Genomic DNA, 19,168 nt, shown 5'->3' with positions numbered 1-19,168 from the left:
TTATCTAGTATTTCTGTTAACAAAATCATTCGGTAAATTGTTCATATTTCCAACACAAGGAAGAAGAAAATTAAGTGAGGAGGAAAAGGTAAAGCTAAAAAGTGATATATTGGTATATCAATTATCTGTCGTTCAATCGTCCTGTCACTTCTAAGACAGCTGGACTTCCCGTATAAAAAAACTCAGATCCCACCAAAATAAATGTTCTATCTCAATTTGTGTAAAGTGGCCCTCTTCCGCCGGTCGTGGAGGTCACATATTATCTTGGATTACAATGACCCCCAAAGCAAAGTTGTTCTTTTGTCAAGGTGAATAAATTTCATGTTCATCACTTTTTTATCCAACATCATCGTCATGGCCTATTTGTGCCCGCAAAATGGTAAAACAATATTACAACTCTTTTCAGACGCACCGCGTGCAAAATTTCTGTTTATCCTAGGTGAAGTTGTGGTTTTGTGCAATTAACTAATACGGATTTGCATAGATAAGAAAAGGCCACTACATTTATCATGGTACTTGTAAGGTGTCTAAGGCCCAGTTGTAGAAGCTAAAAAGAACTGGATTTTGTCCCTCAGCTTTCATAAAACCCAGAATCCACCCCCCCCCCCCCCCCCCTCTGGTGATTCCCACAAAAGAAAACAGACAATACCCCTCAGGCCGCAGAAAAATATCCACAGAAAAGTGAAGTGACAATTTCCGAAATTATAAGAAATACAGACATTCACAACACAACGATGAATTGGAAAAAAAAAGTTTAACTATACAGTTATTCACATCAAATGTGACAAAATATGGATAGACATGGTTAAGTGTTGCTCATTGTTCCATATGCTACAAAGAATGAATAATTCCACTCTTTTTGTGACATGGATTTGGGAGGGTGAAGAAATTATTCCCAACCCAACCCAACCAACAAAAAATTGGGAGAAAAGACCAACCTATCTAGGAAAGAATGATGATTTACATGGCACAACGGGACTGCAGGGCAGAAGGGAAACCCTAGGTTGAATTTACAACATTGATGCGGAAGAATACAGAGATCTGCTGGCGCAGTTCACAGAATATGTCCAAGGGAACGAACAGACCGCATCTTGGAGTGCTCGACCAGCTTTTCAAGAATTGGGAGAGGGCCCTGTCAACTTTTCAAGAATTGGAAGGCAGACATTGCGACGAGTTCTGATGGTGGGGCCACGTTTTGAAATTCCTTAACATCCATGGAATCTGCTATCTCCTCAAGTGATATCGGCATGCTGCAAGCAAACAAACAAAACCCAAAAGCCCAGTGTTTAGCATATCCTTGAAAGTATGCCCGGCATTGTAAAAAAAACACATGTACCTTATTTCATCATCCAGTAAAAAGGCGCCCTCTGAAGCATTATGGCCCGATTCCTCTGTCATCAAAGTTCTCATCTCGTCAAGAACCTACAATCAAGAAGCAAATCAATAAGCCCCAGCCTACCCAATGTCATATAAATGGATGAGAAGTCGATTAAAAGTTTGAAACCAGGATAACAACACGAAAATGTAGAAACGCTTTTGGAGTGATATTGGATAGATTCAAAACTTTGAAGTGGCACTTCATAGCAATACAAACTTTTGAAACGGCACCTCGATAGGCTTGTATGAATGTTGCTTATATAAAGGCATACTGTGTTTTCAATCTTCTTTCAAAAAATAAGGCTTGCACGTAGATTAAGATTGCCTCCCTCTTTTGACCCCAATACTCATTTATGGTTAACATGCATACTAATTATTCTCTCTCGTGTTTCCTAGACAATAACACCATGGCTACCATGAAAAATGGAGGGAGTCCATCCAAGCTGCATATAAGGTAGAATTTTTTGGGCTGACATATTTGACTAATTTTCACAACTTCACAAAATCACAGACTGGTATAAACCCAGGTTGTTAACTACATTTAGGTGGAGTTGGAAGAACTGCCAGAATTATAGATGTAAATTGTGTTTTAGGTATGTGCTGCTCACAGTGAAGTGCAAATTTAACCTGACGATCACACTCTCCGAGCATAGCAAAAAGCATGTGCAGGTTGTGCTCAGTTTGGTTATCTAAATTTGAGTACAGAGTGGAAATTTTAGCTGTTTGGGCTTTGGGGTGCTTTACAATGTAGGGACTGGATATGAAAAGCTGGATGAACAGAGGAACCAATGTGGAAATATTTTGTAATATGGAGTAAATAACTGCATCACATTCAGTAGACAAAGAAGACCAGCTTTCATGATTATCATTACATGACAGGATTGGACTTTCTCCACTTACTTCTTCAGATACACTCTCTGTGTTATATTTGTCATCCCAGTACTGAGTGCATATTTTGTAGAGCTGCTGGACACTTAGCACCTGCATAATAACATAGAAAATGCAATGTCTAATTATATGTTCCTGCATATGTGACATGCGCATGTCACCCACAACACACACAGGGAGGGAAATAACTCACTGGGCAGAGATCATTGACTATCTCATCATATGAAATCCTGAACTTCTTGAATATGACCTGCATAACAACAAGAATATGTGCATTGACTATATAGCATTCATGTCAAACTCCATGCAAGACATAGAACATAAAATACAAGCATCTACTGGCATATCAGGTTTATCAATGAAAGCCAGGAAAAGAAACTAAATTCGCATCATTTTTTGCATCACCTTATCAAGCAGATACGATAACACAATATTGCCAATTTGCTGGCTAGGGTGACATACCAAAAGGGCCTAGGCAGCCCATATGTAGAATTATGAATTCGGTGTATGAACTTAAAACATTGCTCCGATAGCAATATGGATTTGAAAAATGTGTAATTTTGTTAAGTTTTATAAAATGTTACTTTGGTAACTTAACTTTAGATCAGTTTCCAGAAAACACAATATAAATATTCAACCTATAGCCTACTCCCCTGTCTCTATTTACATGGTACCCTCGTTGTTCCTGCATGTGCTAATGGTATACTTTTGTGAGACATACCCACGTTTTGTTGGTCAAATTGATGGTCAAAGTCGAACCTTGAAATACATGTGCGCCATTTAAGTAGAGATAATGGGAGTAGTACATAAGTATGAAACATTGACACCCGCGAAGACCAATACCGGCGATATCTCTATACGCCGACGACGTCATGCTCTTCTGCCATGCCACAGAGAGCGACGTGACCGCTGTCAAGGAAATTCTTGACCTGTTCGGCAGAGCATCGGGGCTCAAGGTGAACTACAACAAGAGCTCCGCCACCGTCTTGCATGGGGACCAGACCGCCCACGAGATGATTGCCAACCTCGGATGTGCTACCGCCGCGCTCCCGGTCACCTACCTCGGCATACCCCTGACGACGCGTCGCCCTTCCGCGGGACAGTTGCAGCCTCTCGTCGACAGGGTCGCTGGGCGCCTACCCACCTGGAAAGCTTGGCTCATGAACCGGGCCGGCAGGCTGGCGCTTGTCAAGTCCGTCCTATGCGCCATCCCGGTGCACCAGCTGCTTGCGTTCGCACCCCCGAAGAAGACGCTACAGCAGCTTGCGAAGATTCAAAGAGGCTTCCTCTGGGCCGGGCGAGCCGCCGCCAACGGCGGGCACTGCCATGTGAACTGGCGTCAAGTCACTCGCCCCCTAGCTCTGGGCGGCCTTGGGGTTCGTGACCTGGAGCGAGCCGGCCTCGCGCTCAGACTGAGGTGGCTCTGGCTCTCACGCACGGACGCCGACCGCGCCTGGCAAGGCCTGGACCTCCAATTTTCCAGCAGCGAGCGCGCCCTGTTTTTTGCCTCTACCTGCATGTCCATCGGAAACGGCACGACTGCTCTGTTCTGGGAAGATCGATGGCTCAATGGGCGCTCGATTGGCGAGCTCATGCCGCTGCTATACAAATGTATTCCCACGCGCCGGCGCAAGGTCAGAACGGTGGCGGAAGGTCTCAACGGCAACTCCTGGGCCCGTGACATCCAAGGCGCCCTTGGCATTCACGAGATTGGTCAGTACCTACAACTCTGGCATCTGGCGCAGCAGGTCACACTCAGCGATGCCCCTGATCGGCTGATCTGGAAGTGGACGGCGAGCGGCACATACACGGCGCAGTCGTGCTACGAGGCCACCTTCCAGGGATCCTTACACTCATACTCCTGGAAGCTGATCTGGAAGGCGTGGGCTCCCCCTCGGGTCAAGTTTTTCCATTGGCTCGCCGACCTGGATCGCTGTTGGACTGCCGACCGGCTGGCACGCCACGGATTGCAACACCATCCGCGCTGCCTGCTATGCGACCAGGCGCCGGAAACGATGCGACACCTTATGCTCGACTGCCCCTTATCCAGGCAGGCTTGGCATGAGACCCTGGCCTGGCTGCGCATACCAGCGCCGACCCCCCACCAACATGCAACTCTCAAGGAGTGGTGGCAGCACGCCAAGGCTGGCACGCCGCACGCACAACGCAAGGCCCTGCATTCCGTAGCACTTCTTGTGCCTTGGTTGGTCTGGAAGCACAGGAACAGCTGCGTTTTCAACAACATGACGCCCTCCCTTGGCACGCTGATGGACCGGATCAAGGAGGAGGCCGGCTGCTGGGCTAGCGCCGGAGCGACGGGTCTTAGAGTAGTCCTGCCCCCTTCATGGGATGTGCACTGAGCACTGTATTTGCCCGCTGCTTGTTCGTCCTAGGACGACTGTAACCGACTCCCTATCTTTTCAATGAAATGAAACGCAAAGGTCTTTTGCGTTTTCTCGAAGAAAAAAAAAGTATGAAACATTGATATATTTCCTTGTCTCCCACTCAAGAAAGCAGTGTTACACCCTAGAAAACTAACTATACTGATCACACTCGTACATTTGTACGGCAACATTTGTACGGCATGGATCAACATCTTGGACTCTAAGACCACCTATGAACTGGATTCAATCCGTAATATGTTTTACACTGACCATAATTATTGAATGTGCACATTATCTCTTGATATTTCTTTAACAATGTCCAGACTTTAGCTCTTGCAACAGCTTCACCATTTGATATGCCGTATGCAACTTGGAGCAATGCAATTTAAAGATAGGCAATGATAATACGTGGGAACTGGTCTAGTAATTAAAAGCACATGTCTAGTAACATACCAAGAAACCAACAGCTTGCCTTATGTGCCTGAGTTCATGCAATGCAGATCCTGCATACTGTTAGCATTTAACAGTTAGGTTGGAGCAGGAAAAAAATATGACCATCTTTATATTTTCGTGAGTGTTAGCAATATCATTACTGGATTATGCCAATAATGCACTTGTACTAGAATTTCAAATATATGAAGCAGTGTCATATGATTACCTCTGGTTTCACTTCTCCACACCACACCTCTAGTTGTGCCAATCCTTGTTTTACATATTCTCCATTGCTAAAAGAGCAGCACTCATGGCGCACAAGAAGACTGCAGAGCGATGCATTATCAGAACAACCAATTTATGCATTGGGAAGAAAATGGCAAAGCTAATGCAAGAATCAGCAGATAATTACCTATTGAAAAGTTGAGCATTGATAAATGAGAAAATCTGGGTAAATATCTTCCGAATAAAAATAGCAGGGACCTAAAATGTGAGAAGATATTAAGAGTACTATTCACTAGTTGCGAGGATTTTATGTATAGTAAGTAGTAAACACTTACACAATTTTCTCGCAAGATATTCAAGAGTTCATTCAAATTGTCAACTATCGCCAGCCAATAGCTACCTTGATTTGAAAATGAACGCCCCCTCAAACTTGATGACCCAAATGAACGTCCTCTTACCATACTGGCTTTTATAATTCTCGGGACCTGCAGTTCCAACATAATCCAAAAATTAACCCTAAAAGTAAAATAGTAGAACATTGCAAACATGTTTTGGCGAATGCATCAAAATAGCAAATTTTCGAATGTAATAAAGGACAGCCTAGTTAACAAATAATGGGGGCTTAGTGAAAGAAAGATGCATATCCAGAATGTGCAATAGATGAGATTAACCGGCGAAGATCACATGAGTACCTGAATAGCATGCAAGAGCAATGCAGATAATTCTTTCTTGACATTGTCACGGATCATTCCATATAAGCCTTCCACAAATGCTGCAAGTTGCTGCTTGAAAAGAAATGCAGGATACTTGGCTTCGATTTGACGCACAAGATCCATATCGACAGTAATGTTCGAAGAACGAAATACCTGACCATAAAACACCAGCATAACAGCAAAATTATCAAGTACTGACCACCATCAAATCACAGGAAGAAGTAAAACACTAGTGCCATGCCATGCTAAGAGTCAGAGCACAAAATGTCTTACTCATTTATATTGAAAATAAGATATAAGTATTAATTGGGAAAAGTGTAGCATCTCCAAGAAGCTACCAATTCCACCCCCAATACCTAAAAACTTCCCAAAAGCCTACTTTTTTTGTTCCCGTGAAGGCCCGTGACGTGGTGCACTAGCCTCCCCCACTTGATTCTGCTCCGCCGCCGCCTACTGATTCCGATCTGATTTGCTCGGCCGCTGTGTTGGCTGTTTGACTGGTTGCCTTCCGATAAAAAAAAAGAAAAAAAAAGAAGAAAAAAAAAGAAGAAAAAAAAGGAAGCATCATGTCGTCGGGTACAATTTCCTCTCCACTGTCCGCTGATTTTGGAAAGCGTACCCTACACTGATCCTGTCTCGCATATGCGCTTTTCCTCGGTGCTTGGTGCTCGTCAGCCTGTGACGTCGTCCGCTACGGCATCTTCCGCCTGTTGTGTTGGTCACTCCTCCGCGACTCTTCTCCCGACCTCTGCACATGGTGACCGTCGCTCTACGTCGACTCCTCTCGCGACTTTCACTGGTAGTGCTGGTGCATATGGTTCCGTCGACTCCGCCTCGCACAGGCGTCTTCCATTGAAGATTGGCGCTTGTCTACATACGGCCTCATCTCCTCCACCGGCCTGTGTGGATACTACTGGTCATGCTACACCGCCACATCTAGCGGCTTCCACAGGTGGTGGTGGCCGCTTCTCTCCCGGTGCTCCCGGTGCTACTGCGTCGACTACTTCAGCTGTGTACTTCACTGAGGAGGAGATTGCGCGACTTCGCGCCCTGCTGGTTGCCTCAGACTCTCTATTGTCGGGCGCATCTACGTCGACCTCTTCAGTTGCGCCCCTGACCGAGCAGGAGATTGTGCGAGTTCGATGCCTGCTAGCTCCATCCTCCGGTTCTCCATCGACAGGTTCTGCTGGTTCTGCTGCTGACTCTTCTGGCATTGTGAGACCACCTTCTACACAAGCAGGTACATCTCCGTGGATTCTTGATACTGGAGCATCTTTTCATATGACTCATGATTCATCCACTCTGTCCTCTACTCGACCTCTCGATTCTCCTGTTCATGTTCTTACTGCTGATGGTACCTCTCTCCCGGTTATTGGCCGAGGCATTCTTAGCACTTCTTCTTTTCATGTTCCTGATGTTGCTCATGTTCCCCGACTTACCATGCAGCTCATTTCTGGTGGACAAATTGTTGACTCTGGTTGTCGTGTCATTCTTGACTTTGACTCTTGTTCCGTTCTGGACCGCCATACTGGTACTCTCCTTGGTGCCGGTCCTCGACGTCGTGACTCTCAGGGTCTCTGGGAGCTTGACTGGCTTCATCTTCCGTCCGCTGCTGCTGCCGCCAGTCTCTCCTCTGTTGCCTTGTCTACCAGCTCTTTTCAGCAGTGGCATCATCGCCTTGGTCACCTATGTGGCTCTCGTCTCTCATCCTTAGTTCAACGTGGTCTTCTTGGATCCGTCTCCGGCGGTGTGTCTTTAGACTGTCAGGGCTGTCGGCATGGTAAACAGGTCCAGTTACCTTATCCTCACAGCGACACTGTGTCTCAGCGTCCTTTTGACCTTGTTCACTCTGATGTCTGGGGTCCAACTCCCTTTTCCTCGAAGGGAGGTCATCGCTACTATATTATCTTCATAGATGATTTCTCTCGGCACACATGGATATATTTTATGTCTTCTCGTAGTGAGGTCTTATCTATCTATAAGCATTTTGCTACCATGGTCCACACTCAGTTCTCTACGCCTATTCGTGTGTTCCGTGCTGACTCTGCTGGAGAGTATATCTCCAAGATGTTGCGTGGAGTTCTTGCCGAGCAAGGTACTCTTGCTCAGTTCTCTTGTCCTGGTGCTCATGCTCAGAATGGCGTGGCTGAGCGCAAGCATCGTCACCTTCTTGAGACGGCTCGTGCGTTGATGATCGCCGCCTCTCTTCCACCTCATTTTTGGGCCGAGGCTGTTTCCACTTCCACCTATCTCATCAACCTTCAGCCTTCCACTGCTTTGCAGGGTGGCGTTCCTTTCGAGCGTCTCTTTGATCGTTCTCCTGATTACTCGGCGCTTCGTTTGTTTGGTTGTGTTTGCTATGTTCTTCTAGCCCCTCGTGAACGCACCAAACTGTCCGCTCAGTCTGTTGAGTGTGTCTTCTTAGGCTATAGTGATGAGCATAAGGGCTATCGTTGTTGGGATCCTATCGGTCGTCGGATGCGTATTTCTCGGGATGTAACTTTTGATGAGTCTCGTCCTTTCTACCCGCGTCCATCTTCCTCAACCTATTCAGTGGAGGATATCTCTTTCCTCACTTTTCCTGACACACCTCCCTCTGTGCCCAGTATGCCTATTCCTCGTCCTGCTGTTGCAGATCCGACGCCATCCTCTCCTACAGATTCTTCTCCATCTTCATCACCGCCACATTTCCCATCTCCACCTTCATCACCGATACCTTCCCCTTCTCCACCTTCGTCCTCGCTACATTCCCCGTCTCCACCTCCAGTGATTCCACCTCTTCCCTCCTTTCCTTTTCATTATACTCGTCGTCCACGTGTTCTAGATAAATCCACTGATGTGCCATCTACTTCTGGTGCGTCGTCCTCCTCATCCCAGCCGCCTTATGGTCTTCGGGCTCGGCCTCGCCCTCCCCCTGACCGCTATTCTCCTAGTCGATATGCTCTTTCGGCTATACTCGAGCCTACGTCTTATCGCGATGCTCTTGTTCATCCTGAATGGCAGTTTGCGATGGCAAAGGAGCTTGCTGCTCTTGAGCGTACCGGCACGTGGGATCTTGTTTCTCTTCCTCCCGGTGTTCGTCCCATCACTTGTAAGTGGGTCTACAAGGTTAAGACTTGCTCTGATGGTTCTCTTGAGCGTTACAAAGCTCGTCTTGTGGCTCGTGGTTTTCAGCAGGAGCATGGTCGTGATTACGATGAGACATTTGCTCCTGTGGCCCATATGACCACTATCCGCACACTTCTCGCTGTGGCCTCTATTCGTCATTGGTCTGTTTCTCAGCTTGATGTTAAGAATGCCTTTCTTAATGGTGAGCTGCGTGAGGAGGTATACATGCAGCCCCCACCTGGGTATTCTATTCCTGATGGCATGGTCTGTCGTCTTCGTCGCTCTCTCTATGGCCTTAAGCAAGCCCCTCGTGCCTGGTTTGAGCGTTTTGCCTCTGTGGTGACTGCCGCTGGTTTTTCAGCGAGTGATCATGATCCAGCGTTGTTTGTCCACATTTCCACTCGTGGTCGGACTCTTCTTCTTCTCTATGTTGATGACATGATCATCACTGGCGACGACCCTGAGTATATTGCCTTTGTAAAGGCTCGTCTTAGTGAGCAGTTTCTTATGTCTGATCTTGGACCTCTTCGCTACTTTCTTGGGATTGAAGTCTCTTCTACCTCTGATGGCTTTTTTATATCCCAGGAAAAGTATATCCAGGATCTTCTTGCTCGTGCTGCTCTTACTGACGAGCGCACTGTTGAGACTCCTATGGAGCTCAATCTTCACCTCCGTGCTACTGATGGTGATCCTCTCCCTGACCCGACGCGTTATCGTCATCTTGTTGGCAGTCTTGTCTATCTAGCTGTCACTCGTCCAGACATCTCTTATCCGGTTCATATTCTGAGTCAGTTCGTCTCTGCTCCCACATCGGTTCACTATAGTCATCTCCTTCGTGTTCTTCGATATCTTCGGGGCACGATCTCTCACCGTCTATTCTTTCCTCGCTCCAGTTCTTTACAGCTTCAGGCCTATTCGGATGCTACGTGGGCTCCCCATCAAGAAGGAGCGCGCGGAGATGGCCGCCGACGACAAAACCGCCCTCAAGTGGGCGAAGCTCGGCGCCGCGGACGCGACGAGGGCGGCGTCGTCATCCTCGATAGCGACGACGGAGGACACGCCCGGGCCGGTCAGGGGTGCAGCAAGGACGGCGGCGGCTCCGGCGGGACGCAGGGTAGCGGCGACAATGACGACGACGGTGACAATGACGACGACGGCGGCGGTGACTACACCCAGTTCTACAGGCTCCTCGGCATGTAGAAGGCGGGCGGTGGCAGCGGCATAGTAGGGCTAGGCGTAGTTGTTTTCTTTTTTTTTGTACAAATTTGAATGAAAATCGCTGAGTTTGTGCCGTGTTTGCGCCGATTTGGGGGCGGCGCCTGGGAACACAATCGCCCCCATGCCGAAATTAAACGCCGGTTCGGCCCCAGACAGCGCTTTTTCGGCGTCCTGGGGGGCCGAACGGCTGGAGATGCTCTGACACCCCACACCCTAATACCAACATTTTTTTGGCAAGCTGAAATTTTCGCCCATCAAGCCACCCCAGACTCACCACCTCCAGGCTGCTGTTGCCACCACCAAGGGCAGCACCCAGCTGACACGGAGCCGGTGAGCAGAAGTCACTGCAGACGACGTCGTCATGCCAACCACTGCCTCCGCCGCTCCCATCCGCCCCCTCGGCACCGTCACTCCCGGTACCGACCCAATGTGGTAGGCAGCTCGGAAGACCACCACACGCAAGATAGCAGCGCCAAAGGCCACAACACTCCCCCCCCCCCCGGGCGGGCGCACGCGCAAGCCCCTCCCCTCTATCCGTCACCGCCAGCTGCCGCGGTATCCCACACCGTCCGGCCATAATCTTGATGTTGAGGAGAGCGATAGAAGTTGCCCTCCAAGCTCCCTGACGCCAATGAGTAGACCTCCAGGGAGGAAGCAAGAGAAAAGAGAAGTTGAAGAGAGGAGGACAGGATGCTCTCCAAGATTTGATCTCAGGAACGAAAGAAATGGATGCTGGGAGGAAGCAAGAGAAGGAGGCAAGGTGGATGGAGCTAAAAGGTCATCGAGGAACACATGCTATTGAGGATGAGCTGAGGGTCATGATCGAGAAGGTTCTTACCAAGATGGAGATGAGCACGGCTGACCATGATGATCCAAAGATGTCATATGTGAATGTTGATCTTGGCTTCAAAGAGGGGGGGGGGGGGGGTTATGGGCGGTAGTGGCAGTGGAAGTGTCTGATATTGAATTCATACTCCAGCCAACTCATCCAAAAGTCCGAACTGATGGGAGGGAGGCGGGCAATATATTTCAACACTCCCTCTCACGTCTAGGCTATTTTAGTCCTTAGACGTGGGATCGATGTAGGCCGCAGAATCATTTTATTTATTTTATTTAATACTGCGTTGGAAGGGTCTTGAACTCAAGACCTCTTGGCTCGGATACCATATTGAATTTATACTCCAGCCAACTCATCCAAAAGTCCGAACTGATGGAGGAGGCGGGCAATATATTTCAACATCTGATGCAATTTAGATGAATGATATTTTGTTTTGGATGATCATGTTAATACATTTGGACCCTGTGTTATGTTTGAATTTAAAAAATTATGAATTTGAAACGTTGTCAAATTGTATGTGCTACAAACATAGAAGTTTGAATTATTATGACGTGAAAATGACATCAACATGGTGCAGATGCACAATAAAGGGCAGCCCCAGTGCATGTAGCTCCCGCTTGCGCAGGGTCTGGGGAAGGGTCCGACCACTTTGGGTCTATTGTACGCAGCCTTTCCCTACATTTCTGCAGATGGACAATATAAGGGAAATATAAGAAAAAGGAGATGTAGGGGTGGATTATTGGTAGTCCACCGAAGCAGGAGGCCAAAAAGTGCTCTCAGATTCAGAGAGCAAATTTCAGAGAATTTGACTGCACGAATGTAAAACATCTCTCATGGAATCACAGATGGAGTACTAACTATTTGTTACACACTCAAGACCTTTCATCCACTATACCCCCCTCCTACTCTTATCTTGATAATTTTCTTCAATTATAATGTTGCTGAAATTATCAAATATGACACGGTGAAGGTAGTATTAACAAATCTACTAATGTCATTTCACATGCTCCTTTTTATGAAAAATAGGGGGCATTCAGATACATGAGTGATCAAATTATTTTAGTAGTTAAAAAAAAGAACAGAATCAGTATTGATAGTTTAGAACACAGGTTACTCTAAATTTCAAGGGCTTCCCGACCCATATGATCAATATGCTGATCCTATAGTACATAAGCAATGAAACATACCATCCTCCCAAGGAACGATGACTGATTCTGTGGTCTTTTATGTGGAGTGGTTCCGGTTGAGCCAACAGCTTTTAGGCTCTTTTGTAGTATAATCAATAAAGTCGATGAGTTCGATAGCCAGTATGCAAGATCCTCATTGCTATCATGATTCTGAAATACAGACAATGCCATGCTTTAAGAACAGATTGGTTAAACTGGTAGAGATGCACGAGAAACAAAAATCTTGCAAAACAATTCATTGTAAAAAATAGGATCAAAAGCAGCAGAGAATACCTGCATCGCAGAACCAAAAATTTGAATAAGCCTATCAAAAACAGATGTTTTTTCTGTTTCAAAGATCTTCCAGTGAACAAGACATTTGTATATGGTAATTGCAGCAACTGGCTTTCCTTCACTAAAGCCAATATTTTCAGTAACACAGTTTATAAGTGCATCCACAGTATCCTGCAGAAAAATAAAAGGGCAAAACCAATCATCATAAGGTATATGTTTTATAACTTCACTACGTTGTTTAAACATTTAAATATAACAAATTGAACATACATGCTGCCTCTCAGAAAAGGATGCCCTTGGATGTGCGAAGTTCCCATAATCCTTGGGCGCTCGAGGAGTGCCATGAGGTGTCTGGGTAGAAATGACCAGTTTAGATTCAAACATAGAAACAAACAGTGAAGCGACTTAACATATTGTATAAGACAATTTCTTCTGACCATCTGTTCCTCATAGTGTGGGCTGCCATTAGTCGAATTCTGCAAAGGTTGAAGGCAATAGAAGTATGTCAGTAATAAAAACATGGAAACATGTATAAATGGAAAATAAATACCAGCAGACCTATGTCTGTGTTCAAACACTTGCATGTAAATAAAAAATGCGCTATAATGAACAAGGTTGGGATGGAAGGAAGCAGGGTTAGACATAGAGACCACGTACAGATTTCGGAGAAGTGTTCTCAGATATTGTTTTCAGGCGAGAATGCAACAGAGCCTGCTGCCGGAGAAGTTGATTTTCAGCTTCCATATTAGTCAACTTTTCTTGAAAACTGCCGGTCACACAATATAAAGAAAATTGTGTAAGCTAATTGGAAAATCAATGCCTTTACAAGATTTATCCAGATCGAGGTAACCTTAGCATTGTGTTGGTCAGTCCATTTATCTTTGACTCGGCATCTGTAGCTTTCTTCAGCAATTCTTCTCTGGCTTTCTTCATTTCTTCAAACTTCTGTTCTGTTTCTTCAATTTTTGTCTCAAGAGAAATCACCAGTGTCTAAAAATATTAAAGGAAATTGTTTCAGTCATTCACTTGAAATAACAATATATAGATATGAATAGGAGAAATTAATTGATAATGTCACTAGGTTTACTGTAAGGGCCAAAAAATGCTCGGGAACACATTTGATCAGCATTACTCGCTTGTCGAGTTAACTTTCCTTCAAGCAAATGGTGCAGGATTAGGATGGGTATTTCATCATGGTCCTTTTTAGTCATTATTAAATAAGTTATGACAGTTTCTTAGGCGTCGAGTTAGTCTAAAATATAGGTGTATGAAGCCATGCAGAGGCAGCAAAAACTATTGGAGAAGAAATGATTATTTGCATAGTGTGCCAAACAAATTAGCTGTTTTTAGAACGGATTCAAAGTCTAATCACTTTTAACAGATCAAAGAATTAAACTAGACAATACATTTGTTCTCAGTTCTAGTTTTCACTACTGAAGCGACTTAGTTAATTTGCATCAATGGTAATCAAGCCTAATACCATGACTTCCAAAAATGATTAAAGTATTGTGTTAGCTCCAACTTATGGTTTTGCATGTGTAATATGTTCATAAAAAATAGTTCGGAGAAAATATCCATTAGGACCTAACAAGTGACACTATTAGCATGGGATAATGTTTTCTACACTGGTCAAGGTAGCAGCACCATTACCAGCTAGAGAACCGTCATGCTTGGGGAGTCGGTATAAATATCCCCGTTATACCACATACAACTAGTTAGCTCATGCTTAAAGTTAGGCCGTGAAACATTGCACTCTCTTAATTGTGCTTGAACTCTCATCACATATTGTGATGCATATATTGCCTTCAATCAACTCAGCACATATAATGGCCTGACATCATACATTCCACTCACGGCGAATGGTTTTGCAGGTTACCATGACTCCACCAGAGTGGACAGACTGAGAAACACAATGAAACTACTGCAGTAAAGATAAAAGATGATACTATCAGTATCACGTTCACCTTAAGATTCTCATTTTCAGCAGTAAGCTTGTCAACATGAGTTGTATCAATTTGGATCTCTGGTACTAAGGCAGCTTTCTCCAATGCTGTTTTTGTGTTTTCCTGTTCCCTTCTTAATATATCTTTTGTCTCCTTGGACTGGAATTGCAATTCCTGTAATTGTTGTTGCAACTTCTTATTTTCTTGTGTCTTGGCTTCTTCCATGTCAGTCTGCAGGCCAGCAAAATGCACAAGGCACTTAATAATGATTTAAAAGGGAAACTAGATTGAATGCTTATTACGACCTAGGTTGTGCCAACAGTAATATCCATTTTACATAGTTACACACTAATTTAACTTAATTGTGTATTAGATTAAGTGTGAATTTCAGTTATTGTGATATATCGTGGTACTGTAACTTTTATAACGGACTACTCGATTGACATAGTGTGATTAGGAGTTCGATACTAGGAACAAATCTACCAGTCGCCAAGATGTGCAGATCAGATGCAAAAAGTTGACTACGATAAAGTATCACTATAAAGAATAGTTGCAATTGACTCTAAAATGGACTGGAAAGGATCTACATTCATTTAGCAATTCACAGTGCAAAAATAGGAGAATGGTCATGATACGCGCATTCATTCAAATGTATTCGCGTGTTCAAGCAATTGATATGAGCAGCATATGGAGTTGAAAAAGAATAAGTAATTGTTAATTTGGAACTGCAAGAATGACCATGATAAAGTATCATTATAAAAAAATGCAGCTCGACTGGAAGGAACTTATGTCCATTTACCAATTCACAAATAAACATATGATGCTAATAAATTGCAAACACCTACTCAAATGCATTCATGTGTTAAAGCAACTGCAGGCTTGTCTAGATGCAAAAGTGAAAAATGGTTCATATGGCCATGTAAACATCATTATGCAGCATGAAACTAAAAAACATTGTTCATGAAGTTATCATGCTCTTGGAACCATATTAACTTTAATCGTCTTGTAAAAGTGCTCGTTGTTCACATTTTACTTCTAGTGTTACTTAATTTCATTAGTTTGGGGGAAAACAACACCTAAAAAACAAAATTCACCAACAAAATGCACAAGTTATGAAATTCTAAGTTCTGGGGAAGAACAGATGCATTGTCTAGAGAATGTACTTACTATGCTTTCAAAACACATTGATTGAGTAGAGTGAAGTGCACTCTTGGTCCCAAAACTTATACCGCATTCACAAGTATACCCACAACTATCAAAACGCAGATTTACCTCCCTAATTCCGTCTAAAGGCTGCGTTTGTCATTGAGGTGGATATTATAATCTGAATCCAGCTTTTCCAACCAACTTTTGCTTATACTTTCATTTGTCTAACAACCATTTTCTTGCTTCTGTGTCTATTTCCAGCACAGTTATAAAATAAGTTTAGCACAAAATAGTTTAGCAACCGCAAACAGAGCCTAAGTGGGTCATTACTCTTCCCAAAGCAAGACGCTGTGCTGATTTCGGCAAATTGCATCTAACTTGGCCGCATAATTGAGAATAACCTCCTCCTTGAGAATAAACCTGGTCATACCCCGGGCCAGGCCGGGACTTGCAAAACCCGACCTGAAAGTGCCAAGCCTGGCCTGGCCCAAGGCCTGGAAAAACACTTATTTCATATTAAGAAAATATTAAATTATCATTTTGGGATAAAATAATTTAGTATATAGCTAATTTCTAGGGGGGGAAATGACTCCTCCCGGCCTTTTTTGGGCTCTCGCGTATGGCTTCTGGCAAAAAATGAGGCCCAAGCCAGCCCGGGCACCGGGCTTTCAGGCCAGGCCCGTCGAGCGAGTCTGCCCATCCACAGCTTGGACTGGGATAAGTTCGAAGGCCAAGCTAAATCACCTTGATAAAACGGCAAGATGAAATGGCTACAATGGCATTGTAGATTGTACATGTCATAGAATTAGAAGCTAGTGGCAGATTTACTATTATGCTTTCGAGAAAACTAATTCTTAACTGTGCAGCCTTGTGTGCTACAGAGTGCGTGCTTGTCGCTGCCATCCGATCTAATCAGGCGGACGTGAGCACACACACGCATCGGTTGGTGGGGACTGGCCAATCTGTCCGTGGGGGTGCAAGAGTCACGATTGATGAGGGCAAAACGACAGGAGATGCGTTCACACCGAGTGAAAAGATCAGGCTGGCTCACATAATCCTGCCTTTTTTCCTTTGGAGGCATCTCCTTTCTCACACACACAGACACTGATAATAGCTTATTGAGAAGAATAACAATCCAGTATGCATGACATAATAGCAAATACTTTATCAAACATAGGCCTGTGCAACATAAATAGTAAGACAGTAAAGTACAGTAATCCAGTAGTTTACCCTCATGCGTTTCTCCAGTTGCAACCGCCAAGTGAGCTCCTCAACTTGCTTCTCTAACTTATTCTTTGCAGCTTGCAGAGCACCACTTTCTTTTGCAGCCTAAAAATAATAAAGAAGAAATCATGTCAATAGAGCATGTATTAAACCCTTATATATGTGCTCATTGATGATCCAGACTTCCAGAGTACCAGAAGAGTGACAGCTGTGGACATATTGGACATTAAGTGAGCTTGCAGGTAACAGGGTTTTAGGAACAACGTTTAAGCTAGCATGGTGATATTTTTCATCTATAGGAGGTAATCTAAGGTAGAATATACAATTGGAGAATGTTCAACATAAATTAATGAAGCTATAAGTTCTAGTAGCACCGGTGAAGTTTCAAATTTTCAAATAGCATTGCTACATTATGAATTGACCAAGTTTTGAACTTCCTGTGACCAACAGCAATTCACAATGACAGTGACAGCACCGCATGTCACTAGAGATAATTGATCTCTTATGGCACATTACTAATGAATCAAATAATACTATAACAGCGGGCAATGAAAGATAAGGATAGTCGGGACATTTTTTCCTACCATTTTAAGTTTTCTAAGTTCTCTTCTGGCCACCCTTCCTCTCCAAGCACATTGGGTTGTGATCGCTGCCTTCTTTAAGCCCATATACCGTGAGCTTGCTAAATCACTACGGCAGCAACTCTGCGGTGGACGAAATCATTGAGATTAAAGTTAAGATAATGTAACATATATGAGGTTAAGAGTGAATGGTAAGAAAAGGGAGATATACATATGCATAGGCTTGAGTATATCACCAAGATAGATACACACTTGAAGAAGAAGAGATATTGGAAATGGGAGAATATTATGGCAATTAAGACAAATGGCAGGAAGGTTTAATTGTTTAACATGAACAAAAGAACCATGATTCATGGGCCTCCTTTACAGTTTTCCATTCAGAAAAAAAAAGATTCATGTATTTTACTAGCTAACAGTTATTTCATCTACTACGTTCAATATCTTACATTAGTAAGATGTGGTTGCATGATATAATGTGTAGAGTACTTCCAATTAGACAAAGTTATAGTTCATCCAATGTGGCATTTAACATATCACCTAAATGTGCATGTTTTGTTGGGAGTACAAGTGCCACGAATACAACTTAAGGTAACAAAAGATTTTGGATACTGAAAAGCCAACACCGTAATATCTAGGCCGTATTAGAATTATGATCTGAAAATTTTACTCATACAAAGAGCACTACATGAGTTTGAGTAGCCAAAGAAACTTGACCATTCTATTCTGAACATCTTATTACCCACGATAACATGAGACCCGAAAACACACCTGAATAATCACTGCCGCTTTTGTTTGCTGACGGAAATGGAATTCGTTGCGAGCAGCCATACCACGTAGACCTGATTGTATAGTAGTTGATGCAGAATAGAGAGCTTTGTAGTTTTTCCTTGCAAAGTGCATACGATAGTAGGTCTGAATTTTTAATGAAGCAGCCTTCCTACGGAGATCTTCATAATAATGCCTTGCAATTTGTCCTTCAGTTATCACAGCTCAAAAGTCATTATCTCCACAGAAAAATCAAATGCTGAAATGTGATACTATTTGCCACATAAATCAAAGAAAAATTACCTCTGCACATTGCCTGAAGCTGAACAGAAGACATTCGCAGCTGAATGAAATTTCTGCGAGCCAGGAACGACCGAACTTTTCGCTGGATTTTACTAGCAGAATAGCTCAAGACCTCAGTCCTCCGAGCATCTAATTCAGCCATCTGGCCAGCACGCAGAAACACTTTTGTTTTCCCTATCTGTAGATTGGACATCAGACCATAGGATAAACCAAAAGGAATTAAAACCAACATCAGCATTGAAGTATAGAAGAAATAATTTGTGCAGATAGGGATGTGATACCGCATTAAACTTATTATTCATCCTACCAATAAATTTGATGGATCTATTGACAGAATATGCATGAAACTCTGCGGTCAGTGATTCAACCTTTCTGGGATGCTTGGTAATAATTTTATCGTAGTACCACAAGATCCTGTGTCTGAATTGGATTTGGCCAAGTCTGGTTTGCATTCAACTAAGAAACTACAATAACACTGCTCCAAAAGAGTAACCTCTGTGATAGAATAATATGATATCTACAACATATATTACTCTATTATTTTAGGCATTTGCAGTAACCCG

General features: G+C 43.9%; 1 protein-coding gene across 1 annotated transcript in view; it reads right to left on the bottom strand.

Moving 5' to 3' along the window:
• Positions 1-739: 739 nt before the first annotated feature.
• Positions 740-19,168, bottom strand: part of LOC125507008 (myosin-6) — a 29,991-nt gene continuing 11,562 nt past the window's right edge. The window contains exons 20-39 of the mRNA XM_048671713.2: positions 18,606-18,783; positions 18,306-18,511; positions 17,541-17,660; positions 16,963-17,061; positions 14,608-14,817; positions 13,494-13,633; positions 13,301-13,409; positions 13,081-13,119; positions 12,914-12,994; positions 12,644-12,814; positions 12,371-12,520; positions 5,999-6,172; positions 5,642-5,791; positions 5,494-5,564; positions 5,308-5,407; positions 5,103-5,159; positions 2,459-2,515; positions 2,278-2,358; positions 1,337-1,422; positions 740-1,250 (exon numbers count right to left, since the gene is read on the bottom strand). Of these exons, the coding sequence (XP_048527670.1) occupies positions 1,136-1,250; positions 1,337-1,422; positions 2,278-2,358; positions 2,459-2,515; positions 5,103-5,159; positions 5,308-5,407; positions 5,494-5,564; positions 5,642-5,791; positions 5,999-6,172; positions 12,371-12,520; positions 12,644-12,814; positions 12,914-12,994; positions 13,081-13,119; positions 13,301-13,409; positions 13,494-13,633; positions 14,608-14,817; positions 16,963-17,061; positions 17,541-17,660; positions 18,306-18,511; positions 18,606-18,783 (2,394 nt within the window). The 3' untranslated portion in view covers positions 740-1,135. The remainder of the gene's footprint in view (positions 1,251-1,336; positions 1,423-2,277; positions 2,359-2,458; positions 2,516-5,102; positions 5,160-5,307; positions 5,408-5,493; positions 5,565-5,641; positions 5,792-5,998; positions 6,173-12,370; positions 12,521-12,643; positions 12,815-12,913; positions 12,995-13,080; positions 13,120-13,300; positions 13,410-13,493; positions 13,634-14,607; positions 14,818-16,962; positions 17,062-17,540; positions 17,661-18,305; positions 18,512-18,605; positions 18,784-19,168) is intronic.

Source organism: Triticum urartu, chromosome 1A (genome assembly GCF_056163025.1).
Source record: "Triticum urartu cultivar PI428250 chromosome 1A, HENAU_Tu73, whole genome shotgun sequence".
NCBI lineage: Eukaryota > Viridiplantae > Streptophyta > Magnoliopsida > Poales > Poaceae > Triticum > Triticum urartu.
Note: the sequence above shows the minus strand (reverse complement) of the source record. Positions and strands in the feature narration are given on the sequence as shown.